At 58.2% G+C, this 15,472-nt stretch overlaps 2 protein-coding genes across 2 annotated transcripts; both read right to left on the bottom strand.

The window, feature by feature from the left end:
* Positions 1–852: 852 nt before the first annotated feature.
* Positions 853–6,764, bottom strand: VAT1 (vesicle amine transport 1). The gene is made up of 6 exons (XM_063354264.1): positions 6,394–6,764; positions 4,888–5,095; positions 4,365–4,535; positions 4,185–4,274; positions 2,971–3,212; positions 853–1,882 (listed from the first exon to the last, which is right to left on the bottom strand). The coding sequence occupies exons 1-6, from the start codon at positions 6,727–6,729 to the stop codon at positions 1,781–1,783; spliced, it is 1,149 nt and encodes a 382-aa protein (XP_063210334.1). The 5' UTR covers positions 6,730–6,764; the 3' UTR covers positions 853–1,780.
* A 457-nt stretch (positions 6,765–7,221) lies between these two features.
* Positions 7,222–14,831, bottom strand: LOC134524674 (uncharacterized). Its single transcript, XM_063354870.1, has 4 exons — positions 14,779–14,831; positions 10,595–10,788; positions 10,103–10,446; positions 7,222–10,022 (listed from the first exon to the last, which is right to left on the bottom strand). The coding sequence occupies exons 1-4, from the start codon at positions 14,829–14,831 to the stop codon at positions 9,516–9,518; spliced, it is 1,098 nt and encodes a 365-aa protein (XP_063210940.1). The 3' UTR covers positions 7,222–9,515.
* Positions 14,832–15,472: the final 641 nt, after the last annotated feature.

Raw genomic sequence — 15,472 nt, forward strand, 5'->3', positions numbered from 1 at the left:
AGCTCTGCGCGGGGCTCGGCTGCTCTCGAGCAGCGAAGGGGCTTCGCTTACGGCCCAGCTGGCACCTTCCCTCCTCGGGGTTTGGTCAGGCGGGACCCCTGGAAGCAAGGTTTGCTCCTGGAGCCTGAGCTCCCCCGTGACGGGCAGCTCTTCTTGGCACCCTCAGGTTTACCTTCTCAGATCCCAAATGAAGCCCAAAAGCCCGCAGCACCCACAATCCGCGAGAAAGCCTCAAAGCAAACACAAACAGCACCGTAGTCCCTCAGGGCTGAAAAGGGGGTCCAGCAGGGACGGGGGGCACCACCCAGGACACGAAGCGCTCGCAGAACTAGGCCTGGGTCTCTGCGCAGCTACGTTCCCAAATGCAGGGAAGAAAGAAAAGAGGAAGAGAAACCGCGCTCTGGTCTGGGAGGAGCCCCCCAGGCAGCTCCTAAACCCTCGGTGCTGGAAGGGAGCCCAAAGGTCCCAAGACTTGCGGTTTCAGGGGAATAAAAGTCAAGCCCTTCCGCAGCACTGAACCAGGAGGTGAGAGCTGCTCTGAGCGGGTATCGAACGAGCTCGGTAGAAGAGAACGGAAAACACAACTTAAGCTGCTGAAGATGCCCAGGCCAAGAGTCTGACACAGAGCTGGGCATTTACCACCCGCACCGGTAACCGGGCGGTAGCTTTACCGGCTGGGGTGGCACAGAAGGAGCCAGGCCAGGCTCCCGGGAAGCCCGGGCTTACGGGACTCGACACCTCCCCAGCACACAGGGCACAGCACAAAGCGAGCATTAACAGGGGCTTAATTTTGTTCCCATCTTGCTGAAGTCTGATTCAACACCGCAGCCCTTGGAAATACAAACACAGGGGTGAAGTTTAGCCTTAACAATACCAACTTGGAGCCCAACATTAATAAAGCACAGAGCCAACAACAATCATTCCAGTCATTTGAGACACAGTCGAGTCCTCATGGTCTCTAAAAATCAGACGCGGCCTAGATCTCCCTGTACAGTTTGGAATCAGAAAATGGACAAGATCAAAGCTATACCTAATTGAAATTATTCTTCTGTGTTCAGACACAGCCCAGCCTGTCAGGTTATTTGCCGACTGCAGAGAGAAGCGACTGCCAATTAAGTGCAATACGCCACAGACTCCGAAAACGCCAGGGTGGTTATTCACAAGGCAAAGACACCGTGACCCGTTACTATCCGCCCGGTGTTAGAGGCCAACGAAAGCAGAGGGGAAAGAGCGTGGTTAGTGTAAACGGAAGAGGAGCCCGTGCTAGAATTAAACCAGGCCAGCCGTGCTTTTCCTCTGGCTGTGGAGGACACATCCTACGTCGGTCCGTTCTCCTGCTGAACAAGTTCTCAGAGGTGGCAGCACGACTGCTTCAGCAGGGCTCGGTTCCTGCGGAGACACTCGGCAGTTGGTACAGCGCGTTACATCTTGATTTTACAGTGAGAGGCTACACAGCCGGTACGCACCAACTGCCCAGAAGCTTCGGCTGCACTGCCAGAGAAAAATCAGGTTAGGTCGGGAATTCAATAGAAAAAACAAGTGATTGGGGAAAAAAAAAATAATGTATGAAATAAACAGGCTTCAAAACAGAGAGCTAGGGCAGGAGGCGTGTCTGGCAAAGGGTCAGTCACAACGAGAGCATGCAAACCTCATCTGAACTTTAACCACGATGTTCTCGCACTGGTGGATTGAAGATGGAAGCTACCGATCTGTCCATTTCCAGGTCCCAAAGATCAGGGAGTTAAACCACGAATTCACAATCTACACACATCTCTTCTCTTTAGTTCTCTTCTTTTTTGGATTCTTCCTTGGGCGCTTCAGGAACCAGGATGACTTTTCCAACATTCTTCTTCTCTTGCATCTGCCTCATGGCATCTGCCACCTGGAAGAGGAGGGATGCGGTGAGACCCACACCCACCACACAGCGTGGTCCTGCCCTTCCTGCGCCCCTTGGTCCACCCCGACTGGTCCGAGGGTCGCCCGGGAGGCGGCTTTCCCGGCAGTCCAAGGAATCGCCAAGCATTTGGGTGCCTCTGCACGGATGTATTTTGGACAGAGCTGGGCAGCTACCCCAGCCTGCCCCTGGGAAACTGTCCTCAAGAATCCACAGAGCAACCGTAACATAGACAAGGATGCTCTGCTACGCAAACCCTGGGAGAATGAAGCGCGTGTCAGCACAGCTTCCTTTCCAAAGGGAGCGGAGCGCTGCAGAAACCCAGTGAACAGCCAGAAGGACAATGCTTCTACCATCTACACAGCCACAGAACAAGACGTGCACAGATTATTATTATTTTTTAAGCAAAACAGCACCTGGGCCAGGCCTGGGAGGAACAGAGTTTTCCTTAAGCATTTGCATCAGGCTAGTCCTGAGGTACCAAGAGCACCTGATCGTTACCAGGTCCTTTGCTCCCCTGCAGCAAGTCCCACCCCAGCAAAGGATTTCCAAGGGAAGAACCTGACTCTGCCCAGGCGCATCCATGGACCGACACTGAGCATAGCAGAGCTGCCGAAAAACCTGCCGCTCCCCTCCAACACCCTCATTCTGCTTCGCTGCCTGGGCTCTTTTTCTCTCCTGGAAGGGCAGCAGCAACCTTCCCAGCTGTCTGCTTAATTACAGAGTGCAGACTCCGGCCGTCTCCAGGCTGATGGATAACCCAGCCCCTCCGCGGGCTGCTGCTGCCGCCCCCGGAGCGCAGCTGAGCGCCCCCGCCCTGTCTTCCACAGGGACGCTGTCTGGCATTGCCCAGCTCCGTGCACTGGAGCAGAAGAGCCCAGCCACTCCACTCCCCCTTAATATTCTTAAAAGGAAAAAAAAAGGCACTGGATGTCTGAGAGCAGACGGTTATTAAACATCTGCAAGAGTTCAGCCCCCCCAAACAAGATGCTCACGCCGATGCACAGCTCCCTGTGCAGAAAGCAATCGCCTGGTAATTTCTAGGTGCTAGAAATTATACGTTAGCTCAGACTTACCTGATCAAAGGGCCATACAGAGTCTATTTTGGGCTTGATTTTGCCTTGACTATAGAGGTTAATCAGCTTGGCTACGACGCCTCCGATGAGCTCAAATTCTTCATCCATATAGCCAAGGTGGTAGCCACACACAGCCTTGTTATGGTGTAGGAGCTGCAAGGCATTGATGCTGAACTGGTTCCACCAGGTTTTAGCCATAGCCATGAGGTTCTTCTTCTGCCCCGTGAGCAGGTTTGCTACCCCTAAAAAAAAGGGGAAAAAAAAAGAAAAGCGGCAAGCCGCAGATGAGCTGGAACCAACAGGAGAGGCAGTGGGCATCCCATGTAACAGCTCAGACAACAGCAGCTCACAGAGCGACGGAGGACAGAGGTGAGAACTGGATCGCATCAGGATCTGCCCAGTCAACCTTCGGTGGAAACGGGCGCCTGCCTCAGCCTCAAGATATGCAGAATTTGGATTATCGGCACCCATATATTGCAAAAATATAGAACACCTCCTCTCTTAGGAGGGCGGCGGCAGCAGCGCGGCTAGACTGGGGCACTGGCAGAGGCAAGAGAGGGTTACGAGTCCCGTCCAGCCAGGCTGGGAGGGCAGCTCTCCCCTTCTCCTGCGGCCAGGCTCCTTCAGGGGAGACACACGCTGCAGCGGCTGGGACAACAGAAGCCGCACAGTGGTGCGAGTGTCTGGAATCCCACTGGGGGTTGTGTGAGGGCTTTGTCTACGGGACAAAAATCACAGTGTTTCAGGGCTGGGGAATGGAGAGATAAGTATTCAGTAGCCCCAAACCTCATCACCCACACATCCTCTAGGAGAAAAGCAAGGCTCTATTAGTGCTGTGCATTAAGTCAGCCTGGACAAAGCAGCTGTGCCAGCGTTCCTCCGTGAGGACATTCCAGCTTCCCCCTGCAGGCACCGGCTCGTACTCAGAGAGGGATGTCGCCATGGGAGGGCAGAGCCTTGGAGGCCGGAGCTCTCAGGACAAGGCACAAATGCCAGTCCCCCCGGTGCCTCACCCAGGAGAAGCATCCCAAAGGCCGGTGTGAACTAACAGAACTACAACACACACAGGGCAGTCAGTAACAGCGATGCTCCCTCACGGCTGTGCATCCAGGCACGGAGCAGCGCGGAGCATTCCCGTGCAGATCCACGGCCACCCTGCCATCACGGGTCCCTCCTACGCAGGAGCTGGGGTTCGGGCAGCTGCTCGCACTTACCGTAAGTGATGAGTTTGCCCATCGGCTTCAACAGGTTAAATGCTTTGGATGTATCGGATCCTCCCAGGGGGTCCAGGACAATGTCAACACCTGGAGGGAATTGCAAGTAAGTAGAAGTTCTTTCCACTTAAAAAAAAAAAAAGTGCAGGACAGTTGTGGAAGTCCTCCACCACACGGTACCTTTGGGAGAGATTTTCCGGACCTCCTCTGCGTAATCCATCGTTCTGTAGTCAATAGGGTGAGCGACTCCACTCTCCTTGAGCGCCTCATGCTTGGAGGCAGATGCTGTGCCAAAAATGGTGACATTTTCTACAGTCTTGCACAGCTGGATGGCAGCAGTTCCCACACCACCTGAAAAGCAGCAGTGAGAAAGACTTAGAAGCAAACAGCCCAGCAGTCAGAAAAACCTCTGGATGGGCAAATAACCCCTGCTGGTACCGCTCGCACAGTGCCGGGAGGGTACGGAATAAAGGCTTTGCTGGAGCAGGCTGATGCCTGGGACACGCTGGAGGAGACGGAGCCCGGCTGCTGGGAAACGGGTCCAGCATTTGCCAGCGCCTGGGGCGGCGTGAAGCCTGCATCTCTGGCAGGCGATGTTTTGTCAGTCGGGCTCCGTTCCGATCGCTCCCTCACCCGTGACACCCATTCAGAAGGTGCACGTTGAGGCCAAGAGCCCCAGCACGGGCTGGCAAGAGCTATTTACCTGCAGCCATGTGGATGAGGACACTCTGGTTGGGTCTCAGGTTTCCGAAGTCAAACAGGATCATGTAAGCAGTGATGTAGTTGACAAGAAGAGCAGCCGCTTCCTCGAAGCTCATCCCCTCAGGCATCAGGAAAGTCTGACCAGCCGGCACGTTCACGACTTCTTGCCAGAGCCCTGACCTAGCCAGGACCATCACCTTATCGCCAACCTAAAATCAAGCGGAGGACAAGGTGGTCTGAAACAAGCCCCAGGCTAGCAGAAGGCATCACACCCTTGCCCTCTGTACGCCAGAGCCGGGTACACGTGCGCCATTCTCTGTGCAGAGGTCCGCAGGGACTGCGGCACCCCCGAGCTCGAGCTCAGCCCCTTCTCCTCTTGTGGGGCAAACTGCCCCACAGCACCTCTCCCCGCAGAGAGGCACACGCCTGAAATATGAGGCACCCCGACAAATCCGCTCTTATCCCACTGGGCGAGGAACAGCTGCTCTCTTTGCAATGGGAGGGAGACAGCAAAACACCAAGCAGTCGTATCAGCAAGCAGACAAGAGGCAGAGCCAAGGCAGGGAGCAGAAATGCTCCTTGGAGTGTGGGTTTGGCATTTACACTTGAATAAACCAAGATGTTTTCCTGGAGGGGAGGGAATCATCTTTGACACATTGTTGTGGGTTGTTTTTTTTTTTGAGACACTTTGTTTTGCCAGTTGCGCATCCAAGAATCATCTTAAAGCACCATAATTGCAACAGCCGTAAGATCCAAAGGTCTGGGCCACGCAGAGCCAACACACCACCCCCCCCACCCCACCCTCCCGAGCTGCTAGAAACGCAGCAGCCACAGGCTCGCGGGCCACAAACCAGCACCAGGAGCATCCATCCTGCTCCTGCCCACACCTCGCCACCCTCAGATGGCTCTGGACAACGCTGCAGCGGCTGGAGCTCTTTCCTTCCACGTTCGTGTAGTTTAAGAGCTCGGTCACCAACGTGTTCAGAAACAGCACAGTCATGCTTGAGCCCAACGCCCCGCTAGCACTAACGCCACTAAATGTTGTACGTGCAAATGCACCTGCCAGTCCCCCAGGAATCCCACCCCCACCCAGGAACCCCCACCGCTTCCAGCTTTTCCCCAAGACCCCCGAGCCCGAAGATGCCGGCCCTTGGGGAAGGGCGGGCGGCGATGCTCCTGCCGCGGGGCCCAGGAGGCGGGACGGGCGGGGACGGGCAGGGACAAGGACAGGCAGGGACAGGGACGTCCTGCCCACGCAGCCCAGCCGCGGCCCCTTTGTCCGGGGGCTTTGTCCGCCGCGGGAGCCCCCGCGGCGGGATGGCGACGGGCGCTCCCCGGGGCTCCGCCGCCCGCCCCGACGGGGACCCCGGTCCCGGGACGGTGAGCGGCGCGGTGGAGCGGGCGGGCCGGGGGTGCCGGCACCGGGCGCTCCGGGGGGGTGGTGGTGTGCCGGGGTTCGGGGCCGGGCGGGGCCGCCGCAGTGCGGCGGGGCCGAGCCGCCCCTCACCTGTCGGTCGCCGACGCCGTCGCCGATGGCGCGGACGGTACCGGCGCACTCCATGCCGGGGCAGACGGGCGGCGGCGGCAGCCGGTCGTACAGCCCCTGCCGTGCCATCAGGTCGGCGAAGTTGAGGCCGCAGGCGCGGACCCGCACCGAGACCTCGCCGGGCCGGGGGCCGCCGCCGCGCCGCGCCTGCACCTTCACCTTCTCGTAGCCGCCGAAGCCCGTCAGCACCAGCGCCCGGTGCTCCGCCGCCTCCTCGCCGCCCGCCGGCGGCTCGGGGCCGGGGGCCTGCTCGGCGGAGGGGGGGGCGGCGGCGGCCGGGGCGGGCTCGGCGGACATGGCGGAGCGGCAGGAGCGGCGGCGGCGGCTGCGGGCGCGGGGCGGCGGCGGGCGGGGAAAAGCCGGGGCGCGGGGCGCGGCCGGGGGCGGGGCGGGGCGGGCGGGGCCGGCGGCGGAGCGGCGGGGAGGAGGGGGGCTGCGCCTCCCCCGAGCGTCCCCCGCTCCCGGCCCGACGGCGGCCGCCCCGCCACCGCCATCCCCCGCAGTCCGGTGTCCCGGGGGAGGCACCGCCCCGCCCCGCCGCTCCCCCCCCCCCGAGGGGAACCCCCGTCCTCCGTTCCCCCGGCGGGGGGGGGGGGGGGGAAATGCTCGGCCGGTCCCCGCCGGGCCGCCGCAGCGGCTTGGGCGTTAATTACTGCGTTAATTACTGCAAGCTCCCGTAGGCCGCAGCTTTGCGGAGCCTGGCCCCCCCCCTTCCCCCCCCACCCCACCCCGGCCGCGCTGCCCTGCGCACCGGGCCTCTCCCCCCACGCCACCCTTCTCTTTCTTTTTTTATTTATTTAACGATTCCTTTCAAGCAGACAAACGGCCCGCGTCTTGGCTGGAGGCCCGTTTGAAACGGCTGTCTCGCTGGAGCGGCATCTCGCTGCGTTACTTGGGCAGTTTGTGGTGAATTAAGCGACGTCGCTTTGCAGGGAGGTTTCATCAACGTCTCTCTGCTCGTGGCCCTGAAATGGCTGCGTGTAGCGGAGCTGAGGCATGGACTGGCTCACAGACAAGAGGGAGGAGTAGAGCTCTAGTCCTGCAACTAAAGGCAAATAAATAAGGCGGGGTGTGTAGACGGATCAATGGATCCAGCCCCGCTCCCTGCTCGTGAAGCGTCTGCCAGCAGCCATGAATTCACCACTGGGCTCCGTACCCAGCTCCCGGGTATCACACTTGCCATCAAGACTGCTGATTCCGTGCCGTTTTGCGTGTGAAGAGCGGGGTCGGATCCACGCCTCGCTCGTCCGCTGCTTGGCGAACGCGTCCTCGTCCCTAATAACCCGCAGCCATTGCAGGGTCGCTGCTCAAAGAGCCCCTGAAAAAGAAAAACATCCCCCCTCCAAAAAGAAAGCAAAGATCACCTGAAGGATAATCAAAACACGTACTGGGGGAGTTTCTGTGTCACTCCGGTGCTCCAGAGTTCCCAAGCCAAGCAAAACCCGGCACGATGCCCGCTGTGGGCAGGGCACTCCCAGCACTGCTGGCAGTGTTTGATGGAAGGCTCTGGCCAGCCCGCGGATGAGCAAACCCCCGGGTTTCCAGGGGCTTTGTTTGCGACGGCAGCCCGCTGTCACGCGAACGCAGCGGTCGGGCCGAGGCCAGCCGGAGCTTTGCCTGGCTGCGTCCTTGTCCTGCGGGGCCGCGCTGCAGGCGCTGCTCAGGAAGCGGAGCACAAAGGCAGGAAAGCAGCGGGGAGGGCAGGGGCCTGGCGCAGGCTGCACAGCACCGGGCTCCGCGGGTGGCAGATTTATGGGTGTTTGGGTGGCTGCGGTGGGGGACACGGAGGAGGCTCATGTCCAGCTGCACGACAGGACAGCGGCCCGGCTGGGACGGTTGCTTTCCACCCTTGTTTGCTGTTGCTCAGCTCTGAGAAATAGAGATGTGCCTTCCTGATGCCTGGGCATCTCCCACGCCCCAGATGAGGAAGAAGCAGTCAAAGCACAATCCTCTGTCTCCTGCTGCTCTCCCTAGGAGCTCTCCTAGAGTTTGTCCTTTCAGTGATTTATTTTCACAGATGTCGGGGCTCTTGTGGTGGACGAAACATGCTGGCCAGGAGGGAGCCCCTGTAGGCACCTGAGATAAGGGGATGACTCCCAACGGCTCGGAGAGTGGTAGCAGAAGGCAGCGCGTTTTGGGAGTCAGACTCCTCTCCTGCTAGACCGCTCCAGCTGTACTCAGCTCTAAAGCGGATTAGATCAGGGTATTTTTGTGCAGTGGCCGGGCTGTTTGATTGGGCAGGCTGCTCTTGCTGCCTTTGTCTCTTTTGTGCTCCTGACTCAATCTTATCAGCTCAGTTTAGTAACATTTCCCCTATAAATCTTACTTTAGCTCGTTCACTTTGTGTGTGTCTGCTGGGGTAGTTTTCCCACAGTTTTTAAGCTGCAGGTTTGAGAGGGACAGTTCTGGCTGGTCGCTGCCCTGCCGGAGTGTCGGGGGGGGGACGGACGTGCTGCTGTTTTGGGGGAGCTGTCGGGGAGGTGCCGCTGCGGGTGCTGGGGCCGGGCGCTCGCTCCGAGCTGCAGGTCTGCGACCCCCAGCGTGGCATGGCGCTGGCTGCTGCTCGCCGGGATGGGACGCTGCCGTGGGCTACCAAGGGGATGTGTTAGCCAGAGAGAACAAGTTTTCCCAGTGAAATTGGTCACTCCTTTGGCCCATTTTCCAGCCAGCTCTCCAAATGCGGGCTTTCGCTGCACAGGGGCACGCAGCCGAGGCGCTGGGCCCTTCTGAACGGCGCTGATTTGTGATTTACAGCCAGAGGAAGGCACAGGCCACCGAGGAAATTCTCACTCTCTCCCCAGTGCTCAGCCCTGCGCCTCTCCCTAAGCTCCCTGCTGCTCCCCCAGCCCCTGGCAGGGCCGAGGAGGACGTGCCAGCCCCCCCTGCCCCGCTCTTTGTTCCCCCTCCCTGTATTTTCACACAGGGCTCTAACGGCCCCTCTCTGCTCTCAAGGACACGGGAACAAGGAGCGGCCAGGAGATAAGAAAGCCTGGCAGGGTTTGCTGCTCAGCAGCCCGTGGGAGTTTGGCCTTGGCCCCAGGGCGCGCTCAGAACGGACCCTGGGAGCCCACAAAAGCCTTCCCTCATGCGGGGAGGCTGCTGAGACTCCGCTGGGGGCCAGGGGCCGGCTGCCCAACATGGGGCTTCTCCACACCGAGCCGCTCGGAGTTGAGGTTTCCCACTCCCGCCCAGGTCCTGAGCTGGTGCCGCCGTCTCCCTGCTCTGCCCTGCTGGCGCTGCCCACCCTGCCCGAGACCCCGCTCCAGCCCCAGACCAGCGCAGGGGGTGGCTCTGGAAGGGGCTGTGGGGCTGCGGTCAGACCCCACGGGCTGCCGGGCCCACAGCGATGTTTTCAGGGCTGTATATTTTAGCATCCTGACTCTACAGCAAGCGTTGACCTCGATCCATCTGTCTGCATTTGTCGGGATCTCAAGAGAAAGATTCCTCCTGTCTCTGTTCTGCCTTTTCCTGTTGTTTTTCCTGTTCTGCGTCTGCGGAGTGTTGGGATGCACACGGAGGTAGACACAGACGAGATCTCCCAGCTGCATCACACGTACCAGGAATGCTGTGCCTCCTGGGTGACACCGTGCCTGTATCACAGTAAATTATATTTAGATTTGACAGGTAGAGCAGTGGGCGGAAAAGATCTGACACAACCCCTCCGACGTACCTGCCACTCACAGCCGCAGTTCCCCGCGCTGCTGTTTTGATCACAGAGACAACGGAGGCGATTGTCAAGGGGTAACTGATGCTCGGCGCACGTCAGTTCACTCCTGGTGGTGACAGCAGACTGGAGAAATCCTCCCAGCACAGAGCATCGTTCCCACGAAGAATACCGCTGGGCTGGGCTGAGGCTGCTCCGGCGCAAACCCAAGCAGCAGAGGCTGGGGAAATGCAGCACAAGCGAGCGGCGCGTCCGCTGCCAGGCCGGTTTCCAAGCGTGCACAGAAGAGCATGCCACCGCGTCCTCCTCGGGAGGCAGGCGCCTTCTGTACCGCGGCCCTTGGAGCAATCCTGTGAAATAAGAATCATTATCCTTAACTTCAACCTTCCACCACAGCACCAATAATTTACTGACAATTATAGTCCCAAAATCACAGGCTTGGCACATCCACATGCTGTGCACCCATTAGAAGCTGATTATTTGGTCAGCACGTCTTACCTTGCTGAAAACGCCCAGACTCCCTCTCAGTGTGCTCATCGTGGCTCTCGAGGGACCAGGTGACGGCACGACACGCAGAAAACCGCAGGGAGATGGTTTTCTCTGCACCGCTGAAACCTCTGCCGCTGCTCACGGGCCCCGGTTGCCGGCGCGTCCCCGCAGCGCACCGACGGTGCCGGCTGCACCGCGTTCCCCTGCCTCAGCCCGGCCACGTCACCTGCTCTGCGAGGAAAAGTGGCCACAGCACCGAAACACGGCAGGGCACGGCAGAGCCCGAGACCCTCACCGGGGCAGCCCCGTCCCTCAGACCGCACAGGGACTGTCCCACCAGCCTGCGGCCCCCCAGGTCCCCCCGGGAGTGCGGGAGGGACCGACCAGCCCAGCACACGCAGCCCGTCGGGTGCTGCCTCACTGAGTTAGACCCGCTTGGAGGAAGACTCTAAAAATAAAGCCGTTTTTCCCCAATTTGTTCTTCGGCTGTGCAATTCATGTTTGAAACTAAATGGAAAAGAAACTGAAGTTTGGAGGGTTCATTTCTGTTCGTTCCACCACTTTCCACGGGACAGAGAATTGCAAAACTGAAAATGTTTCATTTGGAGGAGTGATTTCAAACACAAAAGGTGTTTGAAGGTGGTGGAGATCCCTCCTACTGCTGGAGAAACCATTTCCACCAAGCACCTCTGCCGGGGAGCGTCCCGCTGGGCTCGCTCTGTCACCCCAATGGCTGGTGCTGTGTGATGGGGTCACTGGTGCTGTGTGCTGGAGTCACTGGTGCTGTGTGATGGGGTCACTGGTTCTGTGTGACAGTGTCACTGGTGCTGTGTGATGGGGTCACTGGTGCTGTGTGCTGGAGTCACTGGTGCTGTGTGCTGGAGTCACTGGTGCTGTGTGATGGGGTCACTGGTGCTGTGTGCTGGAGCCACTGGTGCTGTGTGATGGGGTCACTGGTGCTGTGTGACGGGATCACTGGTGCGGTGTGATGGGGTCACTGGTGCGGTGTGATGGGGTCGCTGGTGCTGTGTGATGGGGTCGCTGGTGCTGTGTGCTGGAGCCACTGGTGCTGTGTGATGGGATCACTGGTGCTGTGTGATGGGATCACTGGTGCTGTGTGATGGGGTCATTGGTGTTCTGTGATGGGATCACTGGTGCGGTGTGATGGGGTCGCTGGTGCTGTGTGATGGGGTCACTGGTGCTGTGTGATGGGGTCGCTGGTGCTGTGTGCTGGAGCCACTGGTGCTGTGTGATGGGGTCACTGGTGCTGTGTGATGGGATCACTGGTGTTCTGTGCTGGAGCCACTGGTGCTGTGTGCTGGAGCCACTGGTGCTGTGTGATGGGGTCACTGGTGCTGTGTGATGGGGTCGCTGGTGCGGTGTGATGGGGTCACTGGTGCTGTGTGCTGGAGCCACTGGTGCTGTGTGATGGGGTCACTGGTGCTGTGTGATGGGGTCACTGGTGCTGTGTGATGGGATCACTGGTGTTCTGTGCTGGAGCCACTGGTGCTGTGTGCTGGAGCCACTGGTGCTGTGTGATGGGGTCACTGGTGCTGTGTGATGGGGTCATTGGTGTTCTGTGATGGGGTCGCTGGTGCGGTGTGATGGGGTCGCTGGTGCTGTGTGATGGGGTCGCTGGTGCTGTGTGATGGGGTCACTGGTGCTGTGTGATGGGATCACTGGTGCTGTGTGATGGAGTCGCTGGTGTTCTGTGATGGGGTCACTGGTGCTGTGTGATGGGATCACTGGTGCTGTGTGATGGGGTCACTGGTGTTCTGTGCTGGAGCCACTGGTGCTGTGTGATGGGGTCACTGGTGCTGTGTGCCGCAGCTGTTGGCAGCCCATCGGAAAGGCCGCGGTGGGAAGGACGGAGCGTGCGCTGCACGGCCTCACCCAGAGCAAGAGGAGGGAAGGCCGGCGCCGCGGTGGAAGCCGCGTTTCAAGTAGCTGGATCCGGCGTGGGGCGGGGAGGGGGGGGATGGACGCGTGTGACAAGGAGGTTTCCACACCCAAGGGAACAGAATGAGAGAATCGGCCGTTTTCCTCCTCCCACCCTGACCCCTTTGTGTGCCTTCGTGCCGCCAGCCCCTGCCCCTCCGCCAGCCCCCCGCTCCCTGCAGCACAGCCACCGCTCCGCGGCCGACCTGTGGAGTCCCCGGCCCCTCACTCCTCTCCCCGGCTGGTGCCGGGGCTGATGAATCCTAAGGAGAGGTGTCGAGAGAGGGGGGGAAAAGAGGGAGCCGCTCTCCTCCGGAGGAGTGTTGCGGAGGCTCCAGTTCACTTCCTCGCTACGGAGAAATCCGCAGCAGAAATGGAGGCACGGTGCTGCCTCAGCCTCTAACACACATGCTCCGACTGCAGGCTTGCCAGCGGAAGGCTTGTCAGTTGAATGCCTCCTTGCTTTAATCCCCGAGATTGCTGAAGGATGCTGCTTTCATCTGATAGCATTTATGGGCTGTTATAATGAGCTTTGGCTTGCTGAGATAAATTAAATTGCTCACCCAGAGGTGCAAACTTCATTAATGCCAGCAGCGAGCCAGATCAGCGTTATTCTAGCACGGAATGTAAACACGCTGGACACATGAAAGGGGGTTTGGCTGGGATTTTTTTTTTCCCTTTCTTTTAACCTTCCTAATTGCTGTTGATTTGTATCTTTTTGCTGTGTGTGTTCAAACTCTACTGCTTCTCCACCTCTTCATCTTCTAGGGGGCACCACCAAATAACACGCCATTCAGGACGGAATGATTTAACTGCTGAGTGTTAACGGATAGCGATACGCTCTGCAGTTTTGCCTGGCAACCTGCTAGCTCTGTCACATCTCTGACGAGTCCAAAAAGATACTTAAGACTAGATCTGATGAGAAATTAAAGTGCGTCCCTTATTTCTATTCCCGCTTACCAGTGGAAATAAGATGTTGCAAACCAAGACAAATAGCACAGAAACGATAGGTACGAAGTGAACAATGTACCCGCCATAAAGCTCCAGACAAAGCGCCGGTGCACAATGTGATGGGCGGGAGCTCTGGCCGTGTCCTCAGGGGTGACACTCAGGCACCTCTCATGAGGTACATGCGCGCATCTTGCAGGGTCCCGGCCATACAATACGGTACAGGAGATTCCTCACTCATTACGTTCACCTGCTTCGTCACATCTAAAATTAGGTCCAGAGCTTGCGACTGGCTGCAGAGAACCGGACTTTGAGAATAAAATGTCTCAGGCCCCGGGGTTTCCGGCTGTGGGTCCTCCGGTAAGGGTTGGTTTCTCCTAGTACACTTCCCTAGCACAGCTCCTGAGGGTGTCTCGTAGCTTCTTTGTAACACAATAAAGTTAATTCGTAACAGCAATTAAAAATCCCCGAGAGCAGGGATCAGCAAGGGAGGATCCAGCCACCGGAGAAGCCTTTTCAGGAGCAAATGTGTGGGAGCCATCTGTCGCCTCGCCATACGTGGTGACAGTCACAGCATGTCTCTCTCCGCATCCTACTCTGCAAATTTACACCGCGACTGGAGGTTGCCTAACACATTTTGCAAGTGTTGCCTGCCAAAAGGTGCATTGCACCAAACGGGACACCAGGCTCAGCGCTGACAGTGCCCCAAGTGGCTCTCAGCAAAAGGCGCTCTCAGCTGCTTTCCCTCCCCCGGGGGGAGCCAAATGCAGCTGGTGGCTTTGCGAAGGCCGCGAGTATTCACTACGGAAAGTTTCCTGCTTCCTCCGAAGCAGGGCCACAAGAATCTGTTGGTTGGAAGCCAAAAAAAAACCCAAAAAACCAAACCCTAACTCCTATTGAGAAATAATGGCGAAAAGCTCTCAGAAGAAAGGTATTGGCCAGGGGAGCAGCTGGCTCCGGGTGACACCTATGGCCACCCAGCACTCCTTCACCTGCAGTCGCAAGCACAACGAACTTTTCTCTCCGTCCCCCCACATAAAAGCTGAACGATATGTAAGAAGGCCAAAAAAACCCTCCGGGGCTTACAAAACATGACACAGTGCCGCACAGGCTCCTTTCCCCGGGGAGGGTGGAAGGAAGCAAGCATGTGACAGTTACTCATCACATCGCTTAAGGCAGGGCTGGGAGGCACAGAGATGCTGCAGCAATGCACAGCGCAAAGCGACGGAATGAGGAACCGGCTGGCAGCAGTTTCCTGGCCCACACAGGGCAGGACTCGGCCCAGGGGAGGACGTGAGCTACGCTACCGTGGGTCCAGGACAGCCTCATCTCCTCGGCGCCCGCTGGCCGGGGCTGACATGCCCCCATCAGTGCCTGGCGGACCCCGCAGAAAGCGAATCAGCGCGTGGAACCGCTGGGTACCTGTATGGCCCCATGCCTTGCACCACCCCTCTGTTCCTTGCGCAGCCCGACTTCACGCACAGCACCAATATTTATGTAGGAAAAATGGCTGCGATTTCAGCAAAAACAAACTGCCCCCTCAGTCCATTAATAAATCCGGTTTCACTGCCAAAACGTTTTAATTTCCACTTCTTCAGACTTGCTTTGTCTTCACGGTTTCTATTTTTACTGCATTTTGTGACAGCTTGTTTCTGACAAATGAAAGTTTGCCATTACGGTAAATCTTTCTGCAGTGTGGCCAGCAAAATATAAGCAGTAGAGGAGCCTTTCCTTTTTCAATAATTCTGCTAATTAAAATCACTGCCTGTAATTTATAGACGCGCTGTCTGTGCTCAGGGAGGAAGGGGAAGCGGAACCGCTGCCCTGTGCAGCCAGGCCTGGGGGGTGCAGCCTCTACAAAAGATGGGGCTCCGGCCCTCCCCGGGGGAACTTGCCCGTGGGCATCGGAGATACGGGATTCCTAAAACTCGCGTGGAGGCGGATAAAATGTTGGGTGTTCCCATTTCTGCCATATTCCTCTGGGAAACGAGTCCCGTTCCA

Source organism: Chroicocephalus ridibundus, chromosome 17 (assembly GCF_963924245.1).
Source record: "Chroicocephalus ridibundus chromosome 17, bChrRid1.1, whole genome shotgun sequence".
Lineage (NCBI taxonomy): Eukaryota > Metazoa > Chordata > Aves > Charadriiformes > Laridae > Chroicocephalus > Chroicocephalus ridibundus.

Coding starts and splice junctions, on each gene's coding strand:
- VAT1 (XM_063354264.1), bottom strand. CDS start 6,729: ATGTCCGCCGAGCCCGCCCCGGCCGCCGCCGCCCCCCCCTCCGCCGAG. Junction 4,536..4,887: donor CCTCATCCACATGGCTGCAG/GTAAATAGCTCT, acceptor GCTGCTTTTCAG/GTGGTGTGGGAACTGCTGCC. Junction 4,275..4,364: donor CCGGAAAATCTCTCCCAAAG/GTACCGTGTGGT, acceptor AATTCCCTCCAG/GTGTTGACATTGTCCTGGAC.
- LOC134524674 (XM_063354870.1), bottom strand. CDS start 14,831: ATGTCAGCCCCGGCCAGCGGGCGCCGAGGAGATGAGGCTGTCCTGGAC. Junction 10,789..14,778: donor GAGGCTGTCCTGGACCCACG/GTAGCGTAGCTC, acceptor GGGCTGAGGCAG/GGGAACGCGGTGCAGCCGGC. Junction 10,447..10,594: donor GTCTGGGCGTTTTCAGCAAG/GTAAGACGTGCT, acceptor CTTATTTCACAG/GATTGCTCCAAGGGCCGCGG.